Source organism: Enoplosus armatus, chromosome 16, assembly GCF_043641665.1.
Source record: "Enoplosus armatus isolate fEnoArm2 chromosome 16, fEnoArm2.hap1, whole genome shotgun sequence".
NCBI classification, from domain to species: domain Eukaryota; kingdom Metazoa; phylum Chordata; class Actinopteri; order Centrarchiformes; family Enoplosidae; genus Enoplosus; species Enoplosus armatus.
Genome location: NC_092195.1, coordinates 12,178,302 through 12,201,333, shown reverse-complemented (window position 1 = coordinate 12,201,333; position 23,032 = coordinate 12,178,302). Strand labels below are relative to the sequence as shown.

Genomic DNA, 23,032 nt, shown 5'->3' with positions numbered 1-23,032 from the left:
CAAAAGTACAAAAAGGAAAGAAGTACCAAAGTATTACTAGCAAAATGTACTTAAAGTATCTAAGTACTATAGGCATCAGAAGAGTGCTTTATTGAGTTGTTATTTTTGATGCATTGTGAGCAGCATTTTAATGTTGTTGCTGGTTTAGATGGCACTAGTTTTAAAAAGCCTATTTTATATAGGCTGCCCATGGGTAGTTTAATATATAACAGTACATTATATTTTGTAAGTGACCGTGTATTTGGTGTGTAAAATGGCAAAATGGTTGGATGGAAAAATATAAAACAAACATAAATAGCCTATTATTAGCTTCATTCATTGTATGCGTGTGTATGTGTGTCTGTGCATGTCTGAGTTTGTCGATCTGTCTTCATTTGAATTTGTTTTGTTTTATTCTTCTGTGTTATGTCACTTGTTGTTGTATGCATTTAACGAGTTGAAATATGTTACATAAACAAACTTGCCATGCAAATCTACTTTGTGTATTTCCGTCATTAATACTCGCTGTAGACGACTGTTCATTTGTGGTAATTTACACATATTTTCATGTAACTTAGTCTTTGTTGATTTAAAGATCTATCAGCACAACTGAGTACGCTGCGCAGTACTCATTTGCGCAGGCTCACCGACAGATAGCAGCGCAATGCACCATGGGACTTCCTTTCTCTCCGAGGCCATATTGGAGTAAACTCACAGTAAGACGAGCTCCGAGTTTTCTGATAAAAAACTAACGGGATTTGTTCATTTGAACATTTTGTTACTATCCAGACATTAACGAAAGCCTTCTCCTCCTCTCCTCTCGCCCGCAGGTTGGCCGGTACGGACTAAACCGCAAAAATGGTGGCCGCAAAGAAAACGGTGAGTGGCGATGGCTCGGCCCGAATTGCACGCGCTGCTCTAGGGCCAGGCTGCTACTTCACGTGGAGACGTGTTTCTGACAGGGCCTGCTAGCTAGCACTGTGGCTCTGCGTATAAACATGATTTCACTGAATATGTATTGTTTTGCGTTGAATTATTGCGGCTATAAATATTTAAAGCACATGTGTCGACTGTCCCTCTATTTATTGTCGTCCACCCATCTGCTTTATCGGCTAACATTTATTGCTTAAGTACTGTACAACACCGGCAGTGTTGCTAATGCTAGTTTGCTAAATCTAACAGAAATATGTCAAAGTGGCAACAATTCCAACCAATGTTCATTAACAGCCTATTTGATGTGCTGACCTCCTTGTGTCCATTTGTTAAATTGGATGTTTGTTATTCCCACTAACTCATTTTGGGTTTTGCGTGAGCTCAGCGATGGACAAGTGATGCAAGTTAGCTATGTAGTTTGTGTGCTGTCACTAACTTTAAGTATGTAAACCCGTGTTTGTTCAGAAAAAGTCCATGGAGTCCATCAACTCCCGGCTCCAGCTGGTGATGAAGAGTGGAAAATACGTCCTGGGCTACAAACAGTCCCAGAAGATGATCCGTCAGGGAAAAGCCAAGCTGGTTATCCTGGCCAACAACTGCCCTGCCCTCAGGTATATGAAGATAATCGATAACCTCATACTATGTGATTTGTCTGTGGTTTGTGTGTAACAACTTGTTAACCGAATAGCCTAAATGGCTGACAGTGCTGTTAACAGGGCCATGAGTTATCAACACAATGAGAATATGGCATCAACTACTGTTGCAGGTCATCAAAGCATGATACCAACAATATTGATGCTGTACATGCAGACTTTTCATTGTGTTTGGGACTGCATACTCAGCTGACTTTCCCTATAATGTAGGGATTCTGGGAGAAAATCATTTTGTCAATCTTTTTATTAGCAATGCATTCATAAGGTGGCAAAATTATATTTAATGTTCAAACTGATCATGTCGTTGTTTATTGGATCCCATGTCAAATTCACTATTTGTATCTGCTGCCTTGACTCACATTTTTCCTTTGTCTCTGCCCTGTCCAGGAAATCTGAGATTGAGTACTATGCCATGCTAGCCAAGACTGGTGTCCACCACTACAGTGGAAACAACATTGAGCTCGGCACAGCCTGCGGCAAATACTACAGGGTGTGCACACTGGCGATTATTGACCCTGGTGAGTACCTACCTTTTTGTATTGGGCACCAGCTACTGTATGGTGCAGTTGATTCACAAGCTTTTCAAAAACCTTGAGCGTGTTCTTTGGCTCTTCAGACCTAATTCAGATTTCCCATGCTAGAATATTTGAGGGAATATTTAGGACTGGTCAGAGCCTGACAGAACTGAACAGCAGCAAAAAGGCCGCTCTAACACCAACAAAGTTTAACCACAACACAACATTTCAGTGATTCACGACAGAATATGCATTTCCATTTGGTGATCCTGTTCACCTGGAAGTATATTGGTAATCTAGTATTAACACACTGGCATTCAACAACGGAGAGGAAAGTCATTTGTTGGAAACACAAGAGGTTTGTTGTGTTTTAAAAAAACTTAACTGTTGTGGCTTCTAATGTCCTGTATTGTGCACTTTATTTGTGAATAGCTACTGGGGCCAATGAGCCAGATCTATGATGTACTGTAATCTGAGAGAATATCCATGCATCATTATCACAACTGGAGAGTAACGTAGTTTTGTCAAAACATCCTTTTTAAAAATGATCTTAAATGTAAACTTGATGCAGCTCAACAAATGAGACTGTAAAAATGTCTCCATTGACCTTTTATTGTTATTAAAATATTTAGGATCACAGCTTTGACTCACTGTTCAAACTAGTTAGTATATAGGTTTTTTTTTTTATTTCCTGCCCATCAAAGTGGTTCACTTCAGGACTAGTGGCTTGCTAGGTTCTCGGAGTGCTTAGATGAACTGCCAGTGCTTTCTGGCCAGCTCATGAATGCTCTGTTGGGAGGTATTAAAAAATTAGCTGTTTTATGCAGGGGATGTAATTGGATGTATGTGTGGTAATTTTTATTTCGGTCAACTTAACTTTTCTTTGTTCTTTTCCTCTTCAGGCGATTCTGACATCATCAGGAGCATGCCTGACCAGCAGCAGCCACCTCAGTAGAGCTGTTCCCCCACCCCGTTGTTATAAATAAATTCGGTGTTAACAGTACATGCTGCTGTCATTTCATTTCTGATCAATTGATCGTCTAGACAGTGTGTTAGTGCTGCAAGTGTCCACCAGAGAGCACCGGTGTCCTCTTTGGTTTTCTCAGATGAGGTTACTGCTGTTAACATTTTCATGGTCTGTGTGAGGGATTTCCTTGTGTCTCTGCAGAGCTGTTTACAATATTGAGACTGTCAGCTGGAAACGTCACAGAAATAATTCTGGAAGCCACAGTTGATCTTTCTTCAGAGACTTGTGTAATGAAGCATGACAACGGGATTATCTGTGTAAATGACCGCCCAACTGACTGCTTATCAACGTGTTGATGCAAAAATTACGCAATGGCTGATCTTTGAGTGTTTTTTTTTTTGTCCCTCACTTATATAAACCTTGGGGATGGCCGTCCGCTGTATTAGCTGCAGCCTGTTGACTGTAATAGAGTAAGGACGCTCTCCCTTCAGAGGTATTAAAGGCTTTAGAGGGTGATGGCCGCCTCTGTCATACATACCGTTGATGTCCTCCGACTTGTGTGTGAGAATATATCAACCAATACCAAAAGGCCAAGAATAAAGTGGTTTATGCTGCAGACCAAAGAAAAGGGCTAATTAAGTTAAGTAAAATGGGTGTAATATACACTTTAAAGCAGTCTTTTATTTAAAATTGTGTAATTTCATGTTTCTAAATTCATAGTGGTGGATCAAATTTATTTCTGTTTTAGGTTCTGAGCCAAGCTGACTTCAAAAGAAGAAAAATGTTTCCACAAATCAAACCTGAATGACTCGAATAATGGTTGTCAAATCAATTTTTTTTTAAAAAACAATCATGTTGGGTTAAACTCCTTGAAGATGTGGACATTGTTGCCAGAATACTGACACCCATCTGTACATATTTCTTTGTGATAGATGATGTGCAGATTTCTGACCTGACAAATCCACCACCAAGAAGAAATTCTTCACTTCTAATTGAGGAAGAAGTTTTCTTTCAAATACTCTGCTTGGATATGGAGCTGCATCAAACATCTTAATGTTACAGCCACTGCAGCACTTGCGAAACATCAGTGTATGTTGGACATTTGTTGGCTGTGGGTTCACAGTGTTCACAGCCAACTAACATTATGTGACTGAGGTCACAGCACAGCTACACCGCTGCTCTGCTGCAGCTGGTGGGGGTTGAGTGCCTTGCTGAAGGGCAGTTTGTAGCATCGGTGGATAAAGCTGATTAAGCCTTTCATCTGAAACTGCTGAGGTATATCAAACTGAGGCTGACGCAGGCCTTTTTTTAAAGCAAGGTGAGCACACAAGTTTTATTTCCACAAAAAAACCTGAGTAATAGTTGTCAAAATAATCTCACCTAAGGTACATTTAATTGCTTCCTGTTGCTTTTGGCCATATTAAGGTCAACTTTAAAGCCAAAAGGGACAAGAAGTCTTAATAGGGCTCAGAATAACGTAAAGATTTAATACCTACAGTTCCATGACAGCTGAACAAAAGTCAGTGGAGATTTGAGTGGAGATTGTTTTCTGTTTCTAGGGCCTAGAATAAACTGCCAACAGAACTGGTCCCTTTTTCAAAACAAATTAGATGTTAAAGGGGCACTCCACTGATTTTACACATCAATATTAGTATAAATATCACTATTTGTCATGTTTAGTACTGCTCACTTGGTGAAAAAAGTTGTGAGATGTCTTACATCGCTCTGGAGAAGGTTTTTCAAGTCAAGAAAATAACCCACGATGATATCAGGATTATCCCAGTTTGGGCTTGCAAATGTTTGCGTTGAATGCAATGATTAGGAGGAACAACAATGCCTGAAAACCTGAATACCAACAGCAGCAGTCATCTGCAGTCACTGAAAGGTGAGAATCATGAACTGGCAAAATGTGATATTATACTGTAACTTAATCCCACAGATGTCATTGTTTTTGGCCTAAATTTGAAACTTTGGCCTTACAGGCAGCCCGCCTGCATCCACCCAGAGACAGAGATATAAGCCGTCCATCATTCGTCCAGTGGTTTGGCCCAGTTTTTCCACTCACTGCTTCCCTAAGCCGTTATCTTGATTCCCAATTAAATCGAATGAAATCATCCCAGATGATCTGTTCACGTGCAGCAGATGCCCCGTACCAAACGAGGACAATATCTAAAGAGGCTGCAGAATAAGATCTGAATGAACACGTGTAAACAATCTGCAACACTTGAAGCCTGTTAGAGGCCATACAGCATCCTCCAGCACTTCACATGTTTGGGCTACTGTCAGGGTCTTTTTCTTTTTACTATTTTTGTCCCATTTTAGCTGATCTCAAATGAAATTGTTTTCTTAGTGACTCATTTGTTTCCAGTTAAGTAGAACAAAATCATTTGACTACAAATCCATCAAAATTCCCAAACACAAGGCAGCAGATTGACAGTTCATGTTGGTCACTAGAGTAAATTCAGTATTGAACTTTTCTCGCCATAGGAGCATCAGCAGAGTGCTATGTGACTTCAGTGGATATTTACTGGGTGCTGTGGGCTTTATCTCACACACAATATTATTGACCATAAACGTCTCTCATTGTCTCTGGGCAATGTCATGACAGACAGGAAAGTACGAACATTAAACAGTTTTACACACTTATAGAACAAGTATGGAAAGCAGAAGTATAGTACAGAAAAATTTCAATACTATCCAGGTCATGCAAAGTAAGCTGACAGATTTTGCAAAACCACTCTTTGGCTCTCCAGAAACATCTCCCCTTTTTGAAGCTGATGTCATTGTACAACCCTCTGCATCTATCTGCATCCAGCAAACATTTCAGCAAGAAAAGAGACAGAATGTGACCCACTTGTTTTTTTTCCCCTCCCTGCCCTGTCCCAGTAGCAGAAAGTAGGTGAACGTGTCTGTCTGGTAGCCCCTACTGTCAGACGCAAGGTAATGCCAGCCTCCATTTTGAGGCAGGCGGGTAAATCCTTGCTGATCTGCCAGCTTGTTCGTCCCAACTGAGGGATACTGGACGCATGCACATCGGCATGACACCCACTTTTTTGAATAGTCATGTTCTCCAAACTTTATGTCTTCATGGTGATATGTACTCAATTTCAGCCTATGATGTGTTACATTTTTGTCGAGTTGTGTTTCCCATGATGCCAACACAAGACGTGCTGTTAGCTTCAGTCCGCTCTAATAACCACGTAACTCCATATAGGACAGTTCTAGATCCCACACGTTGACCCATTCACACTAACAGCAAACATAGCGTTAGGGTTAGGGTTAGCCTTTTTCACAGAAGACGGTTTGACATTGAAAATTAATGAAATGGATGATGGTTGAATTCCATTTAGCTGCTTGCTGGAGCCATTGTTCATGTTATTATTAACACCTGTGTCAAAATGTCTGCTGTGAAAAAGGTGCATGTTGAAGAAGATTATTAGAGCGCCTTTTATTTTGGATTTAGAGTTTGTATTACTTAACACAAACAAGAAGATGGAGGACATTGGTTTCACTGAATTACTTAATAGGTAAAATCATGTTTTAGGAGGTGGACCTTAATGTTACTACTCTTTATATTTTTGCCTGTGCCTTTTTTACTGTAATATTTCTGTTTTTATAAAATGTTATCTTTGAGCTCACTAGCATATAAATAGTTAGTTAATTTTCATTTCTGTGTCATGGCAAACGTTTGGACCATCCCACAAAACAAAGTCCAGTAATAAATATACAAGTCAGTTACAACATGATATGTACTTAAACATACTTTAAAACACCAAAACTAAAGTTTATCCTGATAAAGGGCTTTTTCCCCCTCATCTCCCAGACTTTCACTAAGTAGCTGGCTAATTAAAATGAAATTTATGTGACCAGCCAGCTTAACTTTTAAAAAAAAAAAAAGTTCTTTTCAAGATGATGATGAAAAGCTCAAGTATAAAATAGAACAAAAAAAAACATTGGACTCTGTAAATAAATCCAGCAGCAGACACTGATTGATTTTGCTTTTTATTATTCAGAATTGAAGACATGAGCTCATGCAGATCCAACAAGAGGATCTGTGTGAATGGGAAGCCATGGAGAACAGTCTTGAAGTGATTCTAATGAAATGAGGCATCAGCCATCCACTGGTCCAGATACTGTACAAGCCTCTCCTCTAAAACCTGCACGACTCGGCTGAAATTCTCCTTCAATAACATTATAATCTGTCAGCTTTTCAGTCACTCAATGCATATATTGATTTGTTTATGTCATGTTTTAGAGGCTTGTATCATCCAGAAGAGGCTGGCTGATCATATTAGAGCCACTTAGCTACAGCATACTGTGGTAAAGATGAACACAACACAAACACATCAGTGAGCTCACGCTGACTTTAAAGTGCAATTTCAATTTTAGCTTTGTTGGATTTGCAAAAGCAGTAGTCATAATTCACACAGGGACAATGATGAAGGGCCCAACAAATGACTACATTATCAACTACAGTATTAGTATCAAATGGAAAATACTTCATGGTACAGGTATTTCCAGGTCTAAGGAGTTGTTGAATGCACTGTTGCATAGTCTGAATGACAAAATGTAACTCTGATTTAATGTTTTTCTGTTGATAGCAAATACTACATAGGAATTATTGGAAAAAAATGGGATTAGGTATATCTAATATTGTTTCTTCCATTATTATGTCTCAACTTATTGCCTAAATAGTTCCAGGCAAACGACCAGCATCTAGCTTCTCTAGCTTTATATACTGTTTATTGATTTTGTGCTACTATGCTAAGCTAAATCGATGCTTTAGATTCCCATCCATCGTTAAATTTCAAAAAAGGTCACCAGCACAGGAAATATCTCAACATGATATTACTGCATGTGCAAAAGAAATGTTACTACAAAGGACCAAGGAGTTACATCATAATGCACAGGCAAGCACACGTGCACACACACACGCACACACAGTCTCTGCATGTACAGCAGCATGTCACGCTGTCTTTATAGGAAAATGCCCTCAGTCCAGCTAAGTTAGCTCAACTAAAAAGATCAGATTATACACCATGATCCATGTAAAAAACAACAAAAACAATAAAGACACAGACGATGCTGTTGCAGCTGCAACTTGACGGGAAAACGAGACAGATTCTTCACTGAAACATTTTCACACACTAATGTTTACACACTTTAGATTTTACAGTATGTGTATTGCCTTTTTGGATGTGAATCAGTAGTGTGAGAATGTGCAAAACATTTATGTTTGTGATAAGTGCTTCACTGGATGTCACATTAACGCCAGTCTTTCTTAAACTTTTGAGATCTCGGAACAGACAGGAAAATGGACAGGTAGGCAAACTGGAATATTGTGACTGAAATCAATGGGTTAGGAAGGTTTTCACTGGCAGTCAATGGATTACAGGTTCACAGACTGTGTTACATGGATACAAAAGGAGGACGTAGTTGTTGGTCAAGGAACCTTTTTCAATATGATTTCCTGCAGGACAAGCTACATCAGTACACAGATGATATTATATCACATTAGCACAGCCTTTCACTTTTCACTTCATTTTCTCTCAGTTTTCACTGTTATACAAAAAAGTCATACAAAAATACCTCAACATTACATTCAATGAAGGAATTTGTCAATTTCTGAAAAATGTGCTCTTGCATAACTGATCGTGTATGTCGCTTTCCTTCTCACTCTCTCTGTCGCTATCTCTCTTCAGGTAGTTTGTTTCTAGACAAAGACCACGAGGGAGATTCACAGTATTGGGGGTTAACAGTTGGTGGCCAGACCGGTGCACGTTTCACTCAAAGAAAAGTGCAAATTAAGTTGGGACAGAGTGTTCAGGGCGTGCAAGAGTTTAGATGCTGCCAGGGGACAGCAGCTGCCAAGAGGGAGGGTTGGTGGTGGTGGTGATGGTTGGGAGCAGATGAAGTTGCTGCAATACTGTCCTTGGGGGAGGACAGAAGAGACGAGAGGGGAGGAAAATACGTCACAAAAGCCAGGGGTGGTGTTGGGGGGGAAGAGTTGATGGCAATACTGGCTCAGGGTCGGCCTAATCTAATCTAGCGTTGGCAGGAATCCAAGCTGAAACCAGCCTCTAAGACATTGTTTTGTCCTGTTTTTCAACATGTTCCAGCCAGCGTTGGGGTCCTACTGTTGGAGGGAGATGTGGTAGGTGGTGGGGGTTGTTTGGAGTACAGGATCCAGCAGCGAGGACGTCTCTCATGCCTCCATATACTGGGGAGGGGGCTCCTTCGGTGGTATGGCGATGGCCTCCTCGTACGGTGGCAGCAGTACCTGAAATGTAAAAGAAAACCAAAAGGCGGCTGAGTCCCAATGCAAGCCTCAAATGTTTCTTTATCCGTTCTGATGAATAGCCTTATAAGAGCTATGTGGTTCAATTGTTTTAAAATGTTTCTTATTAACTGTAATTAACCTTTTCTGAGCTTTCAGCTGCATCTCACAGTCTTCTCCAGCGAACAGAGCAGGCTCAAATGTCATGATGTGACGGTCACGTTGGGTCATGTGATGACACCTGAGCCTGCTCCACCTACTGAAGAAGCCTGTGAGATACTGTTGAAAGCTCCAAAAAGCTAGTGAGTGGACCTTTGAGCTCTGATTATTTTGTTTCACAAACTGTTCTCAAAGACCAAGAACAAGACCAATAATCAATTCAATATACTCAGGGGTTTTGCTGATAAAGCCCAGCTTTGTCTGGTATGACCAGTAGCTTAAGGTGGCTAATGTGAGCAAATTATGTTTCCTGACTTCATAACTCTTATATACTTATGCTACTGTTACACAACATGTTATTATTATTATCATTATTATTATTATTATGTAACTCACTTTTGGCCAAAGTGACACAGTCTCACTTTAAAAGGTGTGTCCGAAATAACTGCCATATTTAGTTATTCACTATTTCCTATATAATAAACACACAGTAGTTCACTCTATAAACTTATAAATCATCATTTTACGTCCACACTGTGTTGCACGATAAAATTCAATGCAGTGTACGTGCCATTGAAACAATTTTATCCATCCAATTGGGCAATTCTTGGGGAAACTATATAATGCAGAAATGTACACACTTAGAATTAAGTCACTCAAATAAAATGGCGGAGAGTTAGCATAGTACATTATATAGTAAATAGGAAGTGATTTCAGACAGCCTTTCGTAACTGTTGCAGGTTCCTTCTCCATCTTTCACACTCTTTATTCCATCCCTACAGAAGGCATTACCAGTTACAAAGATAACCTGTCCCTGTGCTTTAGAGGCCAGACTGCCTTCTCTCTCCATCAGAGGTCTTTCTCTGTAAATGGTGTTATAAAACCAGCACTGCTGCTAATTCAGTGAGAGAGTGAGAGAGAGAGAGAGAGAGAGAGAGAGAGAGAGAGAGAGAGAGAATATGCTCAAGGGGATGGAGTTGTGAAACAGCCAGGGAGGCCCGGCGAACATATCACAGGGAGGATTTGAAATGAAGCGGACAAGCAGACAATTATATAACATGTCCAGAAGAAGAGAGGGGGACGGACAGAGATATATGGGGGGGAGGGGGGGGGCAGAGCCGAGCCTTGTGCATTTTAATGGCATTTATATAAAAGCACGGCAGATAAGCAGCTGGGTACTTGATGTTCGAGGCACTAAAAAGCCATTTAGACACACTGCCGGCTTTCTAATAGTAAAAATAGATGGAGCGCTCTATTCATTCGGCTCTCTGTGTGTGTGTGTGTGTGTGTGTGTGTGTGTGCGCGTGCGTGTGGAGGGAATGCAGTGATAAAACCATGTCGTCACTTTTCAGGCTTTTAACCTGTGTGAACCATGTGCCTCAGATATTTAAATACTATTTGTTCCCTGATACTTCTCTAATTAAAATTCAAACAGCGTGTGCTGTGGCCTTCACTTTGACCTAGTTGCCTCAGTTGTTTGCTTCATTTTGTTTTGTTTTGTGTATTCTTGGTTTCCTAATTCATTTGAATAAACATTAGAGTTTCATTACATTTATCCACATATACACCCATTTTCTGTTTCCATTAGCTGAATGATACATATAGTCAGTATTTTATCAATTTGTATTATTTGCTCAGTAAAGGGACATGTATATTCATAAAATAAAAAACCCTTTTATTTTCGAACTAAAGCTTATTTTTTTTACAGCCTGTGTGTAATTGATTCTGCCTGAAACACAATTTCTACAATCACAAGCTCATTAGATTCCTGTACTTCTTTGTTTCACTATTTCCCAAAGTGAAACTTACAACCAAAAAGTTGTTCACTAATTAAAAAAAAATGTTTTAGAGAGAGATGTGTTTAAAGGATAAGGCTGTATTGAGAGCAACAGACAAGGTCGGGAAGTATTGAGAGACGGACTGACACGTTGTTTTTGGTGTTTTCATGGGATTTGTTGGAAATAAGAAAAAAAACGCTAACCCAAACAAATTCGCTTATTTTTTGTTCTATGCATGCTTTACATGGAAATCAATTTAGAAATATTTCTAAACAAATATTTTCTAAACTAACCTCTAAAAAGTGTTTCCATGCCAAATGTGTTAAATGTTTTCTCTCAAAATGTAGTTGAGTTGTAGTGGACAAAACTGACTGGCAAATATCCAATATTTGCTGAAAGGCCATCTGATGCATAATATGATACCAGACCCTACTGCTTTAGCTCCTGCAGGTAGAGTCAGCGGTGTGAACCAGGGCCACAACAACAACAAGGACAAAGTGACAGTCAGATGAAGTGCTACGTATTGAGACGACAGCGGGTGTGAGACAGATTAATGTCTTATGTATCAGTGTAGAGGATTACAGACGGACAGACAAATGGAAACCGTGACTATGCTAAAGCCTCTCAGAAACCCCTTGAGTCAACACTGAGGAGGACAAGTGGGATGGATGACAACCGTCTCTGCAGAGCCAGCCAATCACACCTCAGGATGACCTACAGCACCTACTGTACTGCTACCCACAGCACCAATGTCACTTCACTGACTGTCAGACAACCGAGACACTGTAAACTGCACGGTGACAACACTGGGATATTTACAGTAGAACAGTAGAATCTGGATCCTGCACGTTCACTGTACTGTGAACGCTTTACTGTAAAATATTCAGTCGAAACATTCAGGGTTCTATGAACTACTAAAGTGATATGTGTAGGATTTTAATAGGAGTCAACAATTAACATATTTTTATGCATTTAATTACCTTAAATAAATCTTAATCTCCTGCTTATTTTAATATTAAGCTGTACATTACTAACTGTGGGCTCTCATTCTCGTATTATTTCTAATTAGTTAATGGTTAAAATACTACACATAGCACTGGACTGGGACTGTAACATGACAACTATTCTAATACTTCAATATGTTATGATGATTTTATGGCAGAACCTCACTAACCTGAACCTCTTGGAGATGGAAAAGTTATTTTCTTTTTCAAATTTCATTTTGGAAATTTTAATTTTAGAATTTCATTTATATATAGTATGTAAATAAAAAGATTTCAATAGATGTTAAGTTATATATATGCTCTGATCTTTTTCTTTTCGATCGATAAAATCTTATTGAACTGACTTTGAAGTGAACGTGCTACTTTTTCCTCCTTAGTAATGTTGCATCTATGATTGCAGAAAACAGTCTAGTTCATGAGATATTGCTTACTGGAGAAATTATTTCCCACACTGAATAGAAAATCACTCCAGTTGTCCTGCGTTACATGGATTAACTTAACTTCTCAAGTCTGAGGTTAAGGTTAATGAGATATTTTGAGAAATTTGCCTTTACTAGTTAAAAAAAATTAAATATATTTATTTTTCAGGCTCTAAATTGCTGCTCTAAACACAGTTCAAGCTATATAATCATAATCACATACTTTACACCTAATGCCTATAATCCTTACCTTGTACATTTAGAGGTATCAACTCACTGAACTGCAATAACATACAAAAGTAAATATAGTCTATATTTTAGTATAGCTCAGAAAAGCCTCACAGATGTTGAGCCTAGCATTTGATACACTGTTAATGTGCTAGGCATAGTGATGAAAACAACTTTTCAAAGCCTTTATTGGAATTATCTTCAACTTACATAATGAACATAAGCCAAAATCAATGTTGCGCAAATGCAATTATATTATGATCTGAGTGAGGGGTATTTTCAGTATGTCCTTGAGGGTGGGTGTGAGCACTCACCGAGGTGTCGTTGGTGGTGACATAAACCAGGACCTCCGTGGTGCCCCTGCCGCTCACATATCTGTAGCAGTTCCACACGCAGCCAATCAGGTAGGCCTGTCCCCAGGAGGTGAAAACAATGAACACACAATGACCTTTAGCGACATTGTCTCCACTTTTCATTATTACTGATGCTGCATTGCTGTGATCTCATCCATTCATCAAGGTTAGGGGTGATACCGGCAGAGATGCATTGATACTGACTGTGATATATCAGCTACTTTTGTAACGAGACAGGTCAGGAGACATGGCAATTGAAGTCAGTTATACAAATATAAGATACTTTTTATGTGTGGACATTTTCCTAAACAGTGTTGCCCTTCTTGGTTTTCCATCGACATTTTAGCCAAGACAACTCTGCACGCATCTCTGACCCTCCGTAAGGCTACGGTAGCACTGGGGTTTAGGTTTGTCTGACTTGGCAGAAGAACAGGAGGTTCATTGTGTATAAGTGTGAGTAGCCTGCTGAGTCGGTACCTCTGCCAGCAGTAAGCGCAACTGACCAACCAGGAAACCAGGCTGCCTGCTAGCCAATCACTTTACCATCTGCTGAATTGACCTCCTCACTGTGATACCAACTCTAAATTCAGCTATGCACCACAGTATTGTATGCACAATTATACCTTTAAAACCCGATGCTACTAATGATGGTAATACAGTTAACGGTAGCACAGAACCATTGCAACTCATTATACAATTGACTTCAAAATACCCATTTTGTTTGTTGGGGAAAATAACATTTTGAATCACAATGGTAATGTGCTAGGCTTGCAGTAATCATTGCTATAGCTCTGAGTTTTACCATCTTGCCCATATACTTTTTATGTCATACTGTCTCCGTCTCTTTACTCATCCTACATCTACATCTCTCTATCTGCTACACCCCCCCCCCTCTTCTATCTCTAGCTCTCCTTCTTCCTGCCTGTCTGTATCTGTCATTTATGCCAAGTGCAGTCAAGTGGAGGATGTTGGCTTCAGCAGGAACTTTAGCAGGTGCTGTGCTGTGCTGAGAGCTGAATGCTTCCTTGAGGTTTCAGATCTGGCCCCTTTTCCAGGGAACTGACTCAACTATCGTCACTAGTAGCCAATATATGCTGTACAAGCAGTCCATCAATAGAAATTGGGTTCTATTCATTCTTGCTTTGCAAATTTATCTTTTGAGCAAGCAAACATCTATATTTGATCTTAAATGCTGTAATTTAAAGCAATAAGCAGTTCAACTACCCCATTTACTCTGTGCAACAAAGTTCTCTGCCTGAGATGTGACATTTATAACTCTTCTCTCTGTTAGTTCAGCAGTGTATCTTCCAGTGGCTGCTTCTTATCATAAAACCTCAGCTCTGGCTTTGGATATCTGCCATGAACATTTCCAATCTGAGCTTAGAGGAGAAACAACTTGATTTGATTGTACAGATGACTGCAACTTCATGTCCCATCTCGTCCCAGAGCCCCAGAGCATAGCTGCGCCTGGAGAATCATCCATGCATTAAGGGGAAATTAGCTTGACAGGAGTTGGTTTCCTGTTGTCCCTGACCCGCTGCTCTCTGACTGTGTGATAATCTCATGAAGAACATTGATAATGGGAATGTTCACACTGGCAGATTCATTATACAGGCCATATGGTTCATATTGCATGCGATGTGCACAGTTTGAGACTTAATTGACTTAATCACATTGCAATATCTATAAAAAGGCAGTTCTACAGGGAAGAAATGTTCAGTGGGTGCGTGCAATCTGTCGCAATGTGTTGCATATATCATTAGATTTTAGACCATTTCTGTGTATCTGCACAGTTGTAAACATCATTCAGATGGATGCTGGAGATTCAATCACCACAGCCAAAAAAAGGACAAAGCTAGGTAGATTGGGAGAATCTGCAGTGATATAGAGACTCTGTGGGTTTACCTTGAAGGAGAGGATGCAGCCAATGAAGAGGAGGACTGCAAAAACTAGGCACATGTTGTTGGTGGACATGATGTCCTCTTTGTAAGGAAATGTCCCCGGCTGTAAGAAAGGGAGAGAGGTAGAGAGAGTTAAACAAAAATCAATGGAGAAAAATGTAAGACGGAAAGTAAGAAAGTGTCCTTTTATAAATCACTGAATGAATGAATCATGGAAACTTCTTTAGGAGTATTATTTAGCAGATGAAGCACTAACCCTTGAACCCTTGTTAAACAGTTGTCACAAACTAAAATCAAGTGTTTCATATTGTAGCTTTTGACAATATTACAAGAACAAAAAAAAGCCTGCAGTGAAAAAAGATGGGTGTTGGTTTGGAGGGAAATGGTTCTCACCAGCTGCTGGAGGTAGTCCTGCACCGTGTTGGGATAAACCACCACACTAATGGCTACCAGCGTGTTAAGGGCAAAGTCGAAGATTTGGTAGCAGAAGAATGGAATGATCCAAGCAGCGTGTTGCTACGTGGGAGAGATTGAAAACAGATGATGAAACTTGTAAAGAACAAGGGCAGGTTGTTTCTCAAGTTCAGATGTCTGTTTGAATCTCATTTGTATTGTTTATTTATTTACCTTGTAAGCACCATATGTTGCCATGCCACATATAAGAATCATGAGCAGGGATATTGCAGTGGCTATGCAGATATCTGCAGAAAGAAAAACACAAACAGACCAAACAATGTGAGAACAGATAATCTAGATTACCAGCGAAGAACAGCAGCAAACACGTAATTTCACTGGATCCCTTGAATCCACTGACGTAATCCAAACGTCTTTATGAGGACATGGATTTTTAAAACAAAGCACCTTAAGTAACTTCTCTATTTTTAGCACCCAATCTGCCTTGGACAAAACATGATCAGCATGTGGGTAACTGTTATGCAAGAGGTGCTAAATTTGACAAAATGTAACACCCCTCTCACATTCACATTACAGCTGTGAAAACTGCCTGATGAGACGCTTGTCAGTGTCAACACAGCGTAGTACGGGCATCCACTGACATCAAGTTAAGACAGGATATTTGCATATGTCCTGTTTTGTAAAAGGGATCCCAGATCACTGAGCAGTATTGGCAGTTGAACTTGGTATTCAGAAACAGTACCGGCTGTGAAACAGTGGAATCAGTGCATCCCTGGTATTATTATTATTATTATTAGTATGAAAACACAATTTCCACAAATTTACAAAATACAAACTCATGAAAAACTGAATGCAAGTTCTGTACATCATCACAACTGTTGGTGTGTCCTTACATTCAGCACCAGTGATTATTACAGTACTGACACTGAGTTAAGACCCAGGAAATGATGATACCCTTCCATCTTAATCCCCTGCCACACACACTAGACACAGATGTTCACACATACTATATTTAAACAATACATGCATTGCCAACCCTCACCCCACATGTCATCCACACATCTGGATTTTCATTTCTGCATATGATCACAGTGACGTTGGTACTATTGACACCTGCCTATTACAAAACCATGACACCAGCTCGTCTCCATCCCTTTCCATTGTTTCACAATCTTTAACTGATGCTGCCCAAGCAACAACGCTATCCGGGGGTAGGGGGGTCAGTCAAGATGACCGTTCTAATCCGATGGAGAATTAGAGCAGTCGTTTTTAATCAGAGTAGCCAGTGACAGGGTCCTTGGTGTTCCAGAGGCGACTGTGATGATGATCGCTGCTGGAGGGGAAGCACTGAAAATACACATGCGCTCTGATTTGTTCACTATGGAGCCGAGCCTACTCAGCTATGTCTGTGCTGAGAGCAGCATCCTGGCAAAAGAAGTGGTGGGCAGAAAGGAGAGGCGATTTTAGAGCTGCAGAAACACATGGGGCTATAAGGACATGTTAGTTTTAACGGGCTCTCTCTGACAGAGCTGGGAGATACATACTAATAATATCGTTACTGGGCCATGAAACTTGATATTGTCTGGGTATTTAGTTATTGTAATATTTTGTTACAGCTTCACTATTTCTATTTTTTATTTTTTTCTGTTAAACTCTGTTAGAATACAACTGAATGTTCTGTATGGTTGACAACAAGAATAAGTACATGTTTAATTACATGAAATAGTGCATTATTAACAACACTGACAGGGGAAGAAATTAAATTTCTTGTAAATGGAATATTGATTATAAGCCGATAACAATAATTAAAAAGCTGTTTTATGTATCCACCTTCTACATGAGATCTTACGCTCAAATCATATCGATATATCTTGAACTTGCACTTTGTATGTAGAATAATAAGCATGCGTCATGGAGGACATCCAATCAAATATATCCCAAGTCAGATATGTAACAATGAGGGGATTAGCTACACTCACTTGCATCGTCCATGACATCAATGTCGGTTCCCAGCTCAGAGCTGGTAAGGTGGTAGCGGTATTGAACTGGGTCATTGAGAGCCGACAACAAGATGAGTAGGACCACCGCATTGATGAGCTGTGGGGGAAATGAAGATCAATATTAATATTACATTTCATAGTGGAGTTATCAATTGTTACGCTCTTGGGTTAACCTTCAGAATTCATTGATCAGATGGAGCAGGGCTTTTTCTTGGAGAGAGATAAAAGTAATGAGAGATAAAAGATATTTAATTCACAATAATATAAAATGGAGAAAAGCAACAAATCCTCACATTTGAGATGCTGGAAGAAACTAAAATGAATACTTGATTATCAAAAATTGTTTCAGCACTGGACAGTACAGCATCTGTCCAAACAGCATGATTAGGAAAAAAAAGACCTTATGAGTCCTGTATGTCACTGTTTTCATCATCTGTAGTTAATGAACATAAACATTTGCTTTTTCTGGCCTTGGCTCGATTTGACGACATGTACTTGATTAGTAGTGGGGTCAAACAGCCTGTCTGTAACGCTAAACAAAGGTCAGGGATTTACCAGGCTTACTGAACTATGTTTAAAACTTTAGGTTATCCCGTGAGTAAAAACAGAAGCAAACTCTATTTTTAACCGGTACAAATGTAGGACGAAACAAATCATCTGGTAAGGTTCATCATTCCAGCACAACAAAGTGTAACGTTAGCTTAGAAGGAATACCCATACACGGCTACAAACTGTGCCAATATATATCATTATTATATGCCTGTATTTGATTAAAATATGTCTATATAGCCAAGGAATGAGTCTTAAATGGAAATGGTGGCGATTAATTAGCTAACACTCTATTTTAAATGTGTTAAATTATTCTATAAACCGAGGACATCCTCAAGATGAATGGCAAATCAAAAATGAGTGTCGAAAAACAAATGAAAAACAGCAATAGCTAGCTAATTTAGCTATTGCTGTAAAAAAAAAAACAACAACTAATTTGCACTTGACATTTATCAGCTAGTATTCCACATATTTAGCCATATTTGTTGACATTAAGGCCTGACATCGAATGAAAAATCTGACTTACCATATACCATATTCCCAGAATAATGGTGCCCGTCCGTACATGGCAGCAAAGGCAGCAGCTCGTCGAGTACCACCGGTCCCACGGCGAAATCATTATTTATCCTGCTGTGAATTTCAAGCTATTTCATGAATGCAGCCGAAAAAATGTATTATTCGAGGATACAATGTCCTGAAAAAAACAGAGTCGTCCTTGATGCTGGGACCGCCAGTGTACGTTTGAACCGATGTTCGTCTGTTTCCGCAAGTGGACTCCTGGCAAACAGAGAGCCGTTAATCTGGCTCATCCCGGAGTCACGTGACCAGGGGAGGATTTTGACCAAGATCCGAGGGATGGATGCAAAATGCTTCATAACCACACGGAATATTCCAGTTCAAGTCTCACATGACGCTGTCTTTCCGGCCCTTTCACTTATATAGTTTTTTATTGGGAGACATTGAATGATTACATTTACTTCACTGATTTTGATACAGTAGACTGCTCACGTGGATAGCCTACATCAAAATGTATATTTACATTATTTGTAGAAGAGTTTTGTTTTTCTGTTTGTCCACTGCATTTGGGGGTACAGGACCAGGGTAACCCAAGATAAAACTCACAATACAATGAAATAGATAAAAGGATGGATTTGAAAAAAAAAAAAATGTTATTAAACCATTAAGCATACTTTCCCTGAACATGCTCTCCCACCCTCAATGCATTTGGTAGTATCGTGGTGTTTGTGTGCTTATTTGTGCACTGGAAGCTATGGTGTGTTGTGATTTGTGTCATGTTTTGATGTGAGTAAATTCACGTTGGAAATAAAAATATTTAAAAATTAAACAATACAATGATATGGAAGAAAATGCTGATATGCTGGATATTTTCACCTCTCGGGTCTCTAAAAAAATCCTTTAAATCAAACAATCTGAGAGGGTAAAATCACTTTTTGGTTCAAGTGCTACAAGCTTGTGTCCAGGGTTAGAAGAAGACATTTTTTCAATTTTTAAAGAGTAACGAGCAAAACACTAAAAACTAAAACTAAAGCAGATCTCTGTCTCTCTCTCTCTCCCACTCTGTCTTTGTCTCTCAACCCAACTGGTCGAGGCAGATGACCGACCACCCACCCAGAGCCTGGTTCTTCTCGAGGTTTCTGCCTGTTAAAAGGAAGTTTTTCCTTGCCGCTGTTGCCAAGTGCTTGCTCATGGTGGGAATTGTTGTCTCTGTAAATAATATCATGAAGCGTACAGTCTAGACCAGCTCTATATGAAAAGGGCCCTGAGATAACTTCTGTTATGATTTGGCGCTATGTAAATAAAATTGAAACGTAAAAGCCACGTCACTGTGGACCTTAAACACAGCACTTAACATGCACCCCCCCCCTGAGCTCCAGGGCCCCCCAAAAGCACCAGCTTCACAGTGTAGCAACTGATTTGTAGTAATTTGATCAAGTGTAACTTTGTTTTGTCTGGGGGAATATGCACTACTGTTATCAACTAACATGATCGGGGTCTTCAAGTGGGTGCTGCTTTTACTTGATCTTGAGACAGAGTCTTGAAGAGGGGCCCTGCAATATTTTTGCTCCAGGAGCCCATAACACCAGCCTCAAACTAAATAAAAAGACTGGAGATTGATGTGTTATTGCAGTGTTGGAACAAGCAAGTCTTCATCTCATATCCGTTTGTCTCTCCGTCTGGCCGAACATTCTGGATGAAGCCCGACAGATGGGCCAGTGACCACAGCACTAAGCCCTGGTGGGTGGACCGCATCATCGTCACATTACGGGATTTTCCTCTCCTGCCATGACTTAATACTGACCAGACTGCCACCTCTTTAAACACTGGAACGCAATTTGAAGAGGAATTCTCAAACTGATGGCCCATTTTATTCTGACCTTAAAGATTTCACAGAGTGTGTTTGAAATATTAAACAGAAGTATTCATGTACGTGCAGAGGGAGCTCTGATATAATGACCGGAAACACAAAGCCTTATAATCTCTTTTTCTCAGACCTGCTGCAGAACAATACAATCACAAAACCGGCGTTTGGGTGAATTCATTTGTTAGCTTGGTTGTACGATGTTGCCACAGTCTGACTGACTTGTTTCAGGTTAGCACTATGTGTAAGCCTCTGGGTTTCAGACACAGGGACTTTGGATGGATCTTTTTTTAAAACAGCATTAGCGAGTGATTTTCATAGCAGGGCTTTGAGCAACTGCAGTACCATCCATTAGAGAGTGACCTTCACTATTAATATATCTGCCTTCCACACAGTCCCACAAACTAGAAAAATAAGTACAGCAATCCTCTGGGAAGAATGAAAAAAACGTGATATCTCTCTGAAGTGAAGGTGAATGGAGAGCGAGCCAGAGTTTGTGAGAGATAAAAAGCTGGTAAATCCTAAATGAACCGAGAGATAAAGGATGGAGAGACTGATGAGGCGAAGGAGGTCAGGCTCTGTAAGCGTGCCATGCGACTGCCTCACCACATTGACTGGGGCAGCGGTTTGGCCTCAGGAGGGTCATGGGAACCAGGGCCTATCCCAGGCCTGGCTGCTGACACAGATTTCCACCTTGGCATATAGCGAATCCTCATTGTATTAATCACAGATTTGAGATTAGTCTGACAGAAAACATGAAAGCAAGATGCCAGTGGACAGGGAGAAAGCATCATTTACTGAGTATTGCTTGTGTGGAATCCTGATGACAACATCTGCCTCTAATTCATACTTTCAGGTTATTTTGGCATGAAAACATATTCAAATCAACTATCAGTATCATCAGTACTTCTTCAGGATAACAACTGACTTAATTAAATATAACTTGCCTGAGGAGCTCTGGTTGTTATAATGTGTAGAGAACGCTGTACATTTTTCAACAGACTTTAGAGAAGGCGCAGATTTGGATTCCCAGAAGTTCCTGGCAATCATCATCCTAATTCAACAAAACACTGGTAATACGAGATGCTATCACAGTATCTTCAACAAGCACAAATTGTTCTTTTGCACACCAAAGAATAGTTGGTTAGTTACCAAGTTAGTTATTTTATTGGTCAGATATAGAATAAAACTAGTAATTGTGCAGCTTTTTAAATTTATTTATCTAGTTAGATAGTTAGTTAGAGGAGAGCATGTCTTTTATGCTTTAAGCCTCAAGAAAAAAAAAGAAGAAAAATCAAAGTTATGTATGTGCCATAGTTAGAGACAAAAAATGCATTTCTATGACAATGTGATATCAAGCAATTCTCATTTATTTTTCATTTTTACCTACACAAACATAGAAATATCATTTGTATCTCCTCAACAAACAAAATCATTCACATAACCATTTGCTAGAGACAAGTATATAAATACATTGATTGAATCCATTGTAATCATCAGTAAAAATTTAACAAAAAAAGGGCGCCTGAAGCCACAGCGACATATCATTTTCATTTTGTTCTACCAACAACTATGTACCAACATCAGCTGATCAACACCTTGATGCTCCAAGGCTCTTTGCCTACAAACAACAGACTTTTGTTAATGTCCGCTAAATTGGATTCTCACAGAAAAGCTGCAACTTGTCTCGTTAGAAAAGCTATTCAAAAGCCAGGACCAAGTACTAACAGTTAAAGCAAGAGATCGTTCATTTCATTTCATGTACACAAGTACTATTATCAAAATCATGCAAGATGAAATTAATTTCTGACATCAAAACTTGCAACTGGATGGAAACTATAAAAAAGGATGCCAATGCACTTTCTATACAACTACAGGTTAAGGCAATGGAATTAAATTCCTCTTATATATGTGTAATTTTGTGTGTGTGTGTGTGTGTGTGTGTGTGTGTCTTGTTTAAAACCAACTTTGATGTGGGCTTAAAGCTGCTCCATATCCTATCTCTATGTATGTCTTCATTCTCAATTTGACAAAAAAAAAAAATCCCCCCCATCATAAATCCCAGATGTCAGGTACAAACCAAAAAAGTTAAACATTTCACATTCCGCAAGAAGGTAGTAAAAACAATTCATCGACATCAAAAGGAACTCAATACAGCCTTTTGCACAGTGCAATCACAGAAGTGGAAAAAGCCCTTACAATCTGTACATATGGCATGGCTTTTTCTAGCACAAAAACTGGAAGAAAAATGCTTAAAAAATCAAATAAGAGTGCAGAAGGGACAATTAAGTCTCTAGAGAAATCAACGCACAGTCTAGTCAGATAAAGATAGACACACTCAGAATGATAAAAGTAGAGGGACCACGCTTAATAGTGCTACAGCTTTAAGGGGTAATCCCACTGCTCTTGTACTTCACATTACAGTGCCTCCTGGTGGTTCATATCAGTCACTGGGCTCTCTACATAGCAGTTACCATCTGTGTGAATCCAGTATCAGTTTACAACATTTCAAATTTAGCATCA

The 23,032-nt window shown here is 39.5% G+C and overlaps 2 protein-coding genes across 2 annotated transcripts; one reads left to right on the top strand and one right to left on the bottom strand.

Moving 5' to 3' along the window:
• Positions 1-651: 651 nt before the first annotated feature.
• Positions 652-3,083, top strand: rpl30 (ribosomal protein L30). Its single transcript, XM_070921616.1, has 5 exons — positions 652-695; positions 810-858; positions 1,378-1,523; positions 1,953-2,083; positions 2,983-3,083. The coding sequence occupies exons 2-5, from the start codon at positions 838-840 to the stop codon at positions 3,033-3,035; spliced, it is 351 nt and encodes a 116-aa protein (XP_070777717.1). The 5' UTR covers positions 652-695; positions 810-837; the 3' UTR covers positions 3,036-3,083.
• A 6,169-nt stretch (positions 3,084-9,252) lies between these two features.
• On the bottom strand, positions 9,253-18,748 carry laptm4b (lysosomal protein transmembrane 4 beta). The gene is made up of 7 exons (XM_070922062.1): positions 18,656-18,748; positions 17,560-17,677; positions 15,794-15,867; positions 15,560-15,682; positions 15,171-15,269; positions 13,227-13,322; positions 9,253-9,327 (listed from the first exon to the last, which is right to left on the bottom strand). Exons 1-7 carry the CDS (start codon positions 18,746-18,748, stop codon positions 9,253-9,255), a joined length of 678 nt encoding a protein of 225 aa, XP_070778163.1.
• Positions 18,749-23,032: the final 4,284 nt, after the last annotated feature.